The sequence below is a fragment of the Limanda limanda genome, chromosome 1 (assembly GCF_963576545.1).
Source record: "Limanda limanda chromosome 1, fLimLim1.1, whole genome shotgun sequence".
Classification (NCBI taxonomy): Eukaryota; Metazoa; Chordata; class Actinopteri; order Pleuronectiformes; family Pleuronectidae; genus Limanda; species Limanda limanda.
Window position 1 is genome coordinate 10,381,542 of NC_083636.1, and position 6,000 is coordinate 10,387,541.

At 45.3% G+C, this 6,000-nt stretch overlaps 1 protein-coding gene across 5 annotated transcripts in view; it reads left to right on the top strand.

The window, feature by feature from the left end:
- Window positions 1–5,643, top strand: part of sox5 (SRY-box transcription factor 5) — an 87,165-nt gene extending 81,522 nt beyond the window's left edge. For 4 of the 5 annotated variants that reach the window (XM_061073904.1, XM_061073905.1, XM_061073906.1 and 1 more), the window contains 4 exons: window positions 991–1,093; window positions 1,601–1,774; window positions 3,057–3,273; window positions 4,362–5,642. In XM_061073904.1, the coding sequence (XP_060929887.1) occupies window positions 991–1,093; window positions 1,601–1,774; window positions 3,057–3,273; window positions 4,362–4,656 (789 nt within the window). In that variant the 3' untranslated portion in view covers window positions 4,657–5,642. Of the gene's footprint in view, window positions 1–990; window positions 1,094–1,600; window positions 1,775–3,056; window positions 3,274–4,361 lie in introns of all 5 variants that reach the window. The other variant, XM_061073907.1, reaches the window with a different exon arrangement.
- Window positions 5,644–6,000: the final 357 nt, after the last annotated feature.

The window sequence follows — 6,000 nt, forward strand, 5'->3', positions numbered from 1 at the left end:
GGTTGTTTTAGAAGACGACAGTGTTGTGGGTGCCGGCGCTAATCGTATAATTAAACTGTAAAATGCTGGTGCACTACAGTGTGTGTGTGTGTGTGGGTGAGTGGGTGTGTGTTTGTGCCAGAGCATGTGTGTGTTCGTCGGCAGCCAGGTTCTAGTGCAGAGTGTGCCGGCTGTTTGCATTAAGCATGTAAATGCTCAGTAAATCAGCCTTTTATTGGTTGTAATAAATACCGGGGGGGACGCGCGGATTGGCCTCGCTCTCGTCTGCGCCGCAGTCACTCGTTCTGTCGCTCAATAATGCGTCGACCCTCCGGGGCCTCTGCAGGAGAGAGAGGCAAGCAGCCGCACTCGGCTCTCGCAGGTGGCTGCCAGGAGTCGCTGCACACACACACACAGACACACATATATTATACAGTGTACACACCAATCCGTAAACATGTAAACAGGACTAAATGTAATCAACATTTTTGCACATGCAAACATACACACAGATGTGGGTCCAAGCGTGCAGGCGCAAAGCACTCTAACAATTTGATGTTGACATTAACATTTCGGCAGATTGACATGGAAATGAACAAAACCACAAACTGTCTGTGTCCCGAAACTGCTGCTGCTATTTATCTGCTTTCTCTCTGTTTGGATTCATTAATAATAACAATATCATTAACTGATTTATTGCAGATTAGACTAGACTGAGACTGAGATTACTCATTGGTAACTGAAGTTTAAAGAGTTTCACCGGACAAACTTGGCTTTAGAGCAGTGAACATCTTGTTTGATAGTTATGCTTCAAACCCATTTTTTTGTGACACAAAACAGTTTTTTGCTGCGAAATAAAAAATATAAATCTATTTAAAATCATCCACATGAGCGATGATGTTTGGTAATGAGAAAGGAAAGGAGCCGGCGTCACTACGCGTCCGTGGTTCGGTTCATTCAAACAGTTCACAGTCACTGACTCACTCGCTGTGAACTGTTTGTGTTGTTCAGGACAAGGCCGCCTTGGAGAGTCTGAGTCAACAGCTGAAGCAGCAGGCGGAGGACAAGTTCAGCCACGCCATGCTGGACTTCACCATGAGTGGAGACTCTGACGGTAGGCACACACACGCAAGGACACACACACACACACACACTTGTGCATGGAGTATTTTAGGTGACAAAACTTGCTTTCAATTGCTATATAGAATAATTAGGCAACAAAATGTTGTTCTTAAGTGTAGGAGTTTTATAAGAGGATATATAACTAACACTACAACATGTATGTACATCAACAACATGCTTTTTTAATGTTGACATCCTGTGAAAACCCTGCATCTCTCAAACCTTTTAATGAGCAAAGAATCATTTTACATTTAGGCTTCTTTCAAATAAAAGATCAGATTGTTATGCAGTTTTAAATCTTTAAGAAGCAACAGAATTTTCTCAAACCCATAAAGCATAGAATTAAACATATTGAATTAAAATCAAATAACAATTAAATGTCATTGTTTTTCCCTTAAGAGGATGTCGTAAAAAAAACCATCTTGTTAAGCACCTTATTTACGTGTATATTCTATATTGTCTCCATAACACCTTCCCTCCCCCCCCCCCCCCCCCCCAGGCTCCCCCAGCGTGTCGGACTCCAGGATATTCCGGGAGGCCCGGGGTCGCGGCACCAGCGAGCCTCACATCAAGCGGCCGATGAACGCCTTCATGGTCTGGGCCAAGGACGAGCGGAGAAAGATTCTGCAGGCCTTCCCTGACATGCACAACTCCAACATCAGCAAGATCCTCGGTAAGACACACACACACACACACACACACACACCCCCCGCCACACACACACACACGAGCGCGTAGCCTTTGTCTCACCCCTGTCACCACTACAAAGGAAGATGCATGCACTGTGGGTTATGATTCCCGCTTTCTCAAACACACACACACACAAATAGAAGCTTGCGGTGATTTTACAAGCGGCGGCATTGTGTAAGCTGCTGTTAATGAACGGCTGGGGAGAGCGCGGCTCCGACAAATGATGATATAATTCATTATGCATTAAACAAGCAGCGCGAGGCCGCCTGACATTTCCCCCGGACCGCCGGGATCGGCCCTGACATTTTAAAGAGCTCCTAAGCGTTTTATAACACAGGGAAATCTGGTTTTAATAAGCCTGCTCTCTCCCCCTCTTTCCCCCCCCCCCTCTCCCCCTCTTCTGTCTCTCGATTGCTAACAGATCGCGGAACAGACAAAAAGCAGAGCGAGAACAGCCAAGTGCTGACAGCTTTTACCCATTAAACATACAGTAGTCAAGTGCAAATTCAGCCCAGATATGAAACACACGGGGAAAAAAAACGTGCTCAAGATTACACCCACGCACGCGCACACAGACACACACATGCAGGAGACTGATGGTACAAATCTGTGAGCAGAACCGGAGCTCAGAGAGACGGCAGCAGGTTAAGTGAAGTCCTCATTAGTTTAGATGAGTACCTGTCGTCCTCGCTGTTCTGCTCATTAACCTCGCTTTCCCAGATCTGCGTTCTCCTCACCGGGTGAAACTTGCACCATTATCTCTGTGTGTGTGTGTGTGTGTGTGTGTGTGTGTGTGTGTGTGTGTGTGTGTGTGTGTGTGTGTGTGTGTGTGTGTGTGTGTGTGTGTGTGTGTGTGTGTGTGTGTGTGTGTGTGTGTGTGTGTGTGTGTGTGTGTGTGTGTGTGTGTGTGTGTGTGTGTGTGCGTGCGTGTGCTTTTCAACTGAGTGACGGTATGCACTTGTGATAGAGGGTCACACGTGTCACACCGACATTTGTACCTCCCACACTCTGTAATTGATTTTCCACGCTGACGTACAAGCTCAAATTAAATCACCTCCTCAAAACAGATTTTTATCATCATGCTCCTGTAAAATAATCACAACCCCTATTGAATGGTTTGCTCTAACGTTAACTGCTTTGCCGTTATTTCTCTTATCGTGCTTCAGCTACACTCGCCAGTTGCAGACACGCTGTGGCACCGGAAACAGATCGATGGGATTGTTAACAGTGTTTTCCTCCACCTCTCTCTCTCTCCCTCCGTCCAGGCTCACGCTGGAAAGCCATGACCAACCTGGAGAAGCAGCCATACTACGAGGAGCAGGCTCGCCTCAGCAAGCAGCATCTGGAAAAGTACCCGGACTACAAGTACAAGCCGAGGCCCAAACGCACCTGCCTGGTGGACGGCAAGAAGCTGCGTATTGGCGAGTACAAGGCCATCATGAGGTCCCGCAGACAGGAAATGAGACAATATTTCAGTGTGGGGTAAGACGACTGTTTTCCACTCGCTTTGCTTAGAAATGGGGCCCAAATGGAAACATGTGTCATAAGGAAGCAAGTCGTTTTTATACTGAGAGGGGATTATTTGTTTTTATATTTATATTATAATTAACACATAAATAGAGTGTATGAAGTGTTAATATAAACTAATTAGATGTTTTTGTTAATACAGGAGCCACATCTCATGGTGGATATTTAAAAAACTAATCTGCAGTATTTATTGAACATGAAGTTGCTTTATACTGTTGCTGTACATGTCCAGTAAGCAACAAGGTTTTAAATGAATTGGATACTAACTTTGATTATATTTTTTCATGATTATTCTCGTTTTGGGGCAAACCATTTTCTAGATAATTTTTTACTTGATGTAGAAGATTTGTTGTTGTTATAATGCAAAAGGTCCAAAACAGTAGTTTCCGTCCCTGGAGTCTGGACCCAAACATGAGTAAAAGAATATAAAGTACTTTTTTCCTTCCTTAAAACTAGATTTATTCCCCCCTGATATTACTTTTTTTTCCCAGACCTATAAAAATATTCTTAGGAAACAAAAGGACTACAAAATATTTCCTTGGTAGAAATGCTCACAGCTGGTTTTATACACAAGGACTTTTTTGATATCAATATCAATTTGATTTATGATTAACCTGTCAGCGTCTGGTTAGCATATCTCAGTATACAGTTATCACCCGAGCTTAAATCCTAATGTTGGTTGGTTTGTGAACAGTAAAACACTTAACAGATTTCCACGAAACTAGGTGGAAGGATGTGGTACCAGCCTGAGAAGAACACATTTAATTTTGATGCTTATCCAGGATTTTTTTCCGATCTTTCTTAAACATTATGAGATTATGGTATTTTTCAACATTTTCACCTTTTTCCAAAGGAAATAATTTGTGGCTCTTGATGACAAAAACCAGGCATATTTAGGGGACAGATATTTACAAGAGTTTGCAATTTGGTTCAGTCTGATTGAATTTAAAGCGACTGTTAGACCCTTGCTCTGTACTGAGTGTCATTCTGGTATGATATATAATGTGATTGGATGATTCATATTTCCCCCTCTGTGTTTACAGGCAGCAGGGCCAGCTGCCCTTGTCTTCAGCGGGCGTGGTTTACCCAGGTGCCATGTCAATGGCGGGGCTGCCCTCACCCCAGATGCCCTCTGAGCACTCAAGCATGTCCAGCAGCCCCGAACCCAACGCCAACCACCACCAGAACCCTCACATGCCCAGCTTGAAGGGGGAGGAGCCACGCATCAAGCAGGAGCTGCGGCTGGACGACAGCAACGGCGACGCGTACGACGACTTTGAATACGAGGACGAAGAGGTCGACTACACCAGCGATAACGAGAACCATATCACCCAATAGGGCGCCGCGAGAGCCGCGTACTTTTAAAAGCCAATCACAACTGGTTAACCCCCCCACCCCTTAAAAAACAATCCCAACCCACCAATCAGGAGGAAGAACTTTTGCCAATCACTCTGACCCCCAATCTCACAAAAACCTGCCACCCTTTACCCTCCTCCTTACTGACATGGACTCTTTTAACAGAGCCAGACCCCCAACCCTACTACCCCTCTCCCCTCCCACCGGAGTCCTGATACCAGCATCTGATCAATCAACTGAAGCACAGGACCTGTCACTCACACTGACTGTTACACAAACCGGAGTCTGGGAGGAGGAGACGACCGGAGACGACCGGAGACGACTCCTGAAGCTTGCTGAGGAATACTCAAGTACTACTGCAAGAGTTTGAGTAATGCACCAAGTGAGGAGAAATAAAAAGATCACACTCAGAAAAAGCAACCTTTAAGACCCGTTTGTAGACGAGGAGACGTTTTGAAAACGAAAAACTACGGAACAGTGGACCTGTCAAAAGGCCAAACAGATGACACTTTAAGATGGCGGACCTGTTTGTTATCAAGAGACACTTTTAAAGAAAAAAAACAGCTTTTTTTGTTCTTTGGTTCTATAATATTCTCACTCAGGTACACGGTGCCAATAAGTGGCTTGTGAATGTGATTTGTTGTTTTTTGTGCTACAAGTTTGAATAATAATAGAAAAAAGAGACATTTCTTTCCCCCCCCGTTTTGTTGTTAAGCACCTGAGCGATATCAGACATGTTTATTTTTAACAAAACGATATCTTTTCTCCGACCTTGCAGCGTGCTGTCAGCGACCACCCTCTCCCTTTCCCCTTTTTTCTCTGTGTTTTTGTGACTGCCCCCTCCCCCACTGACCCCCACCTGTTTGGAATCCAACGGGACGGTCCGGCAGCGCGGCGTGGACCGTTCCCCCCTTTTCACTGGATTTTCAGGGTGGGGGAGGTGGGGAGGAAGGGGGTGGGTCCCTGGGGCGTCACGGAGCAAGACGCGAAAGCACTGTGTTGTGAGACAATCCGCCAGTTCCCCTCTCGCTCCGTCCCCTTCCTGTCGAGATCCCGTCGCTCGGCCTCGACACAGTGTGTGTGTGAGTGTCGGTGTGTTCTGTGTACACATTTTACTGGGAGTCATCTTCTTCTTTTTTTTTTGATATAATGCAAAAAAAGAAAGAAGCTCAAAACATCCGGGACACAGAAAAGACAGGCAACTCATGCTGCTTCTGTGCTTCAGGCTACATCCACACTACTAAGTGTATGTTTAGAGTCGCTAAAATGGTGAAGTTTGGAAACGACAATATAGACACTCACAACCGTTGCTGATTGGGTCTTTCC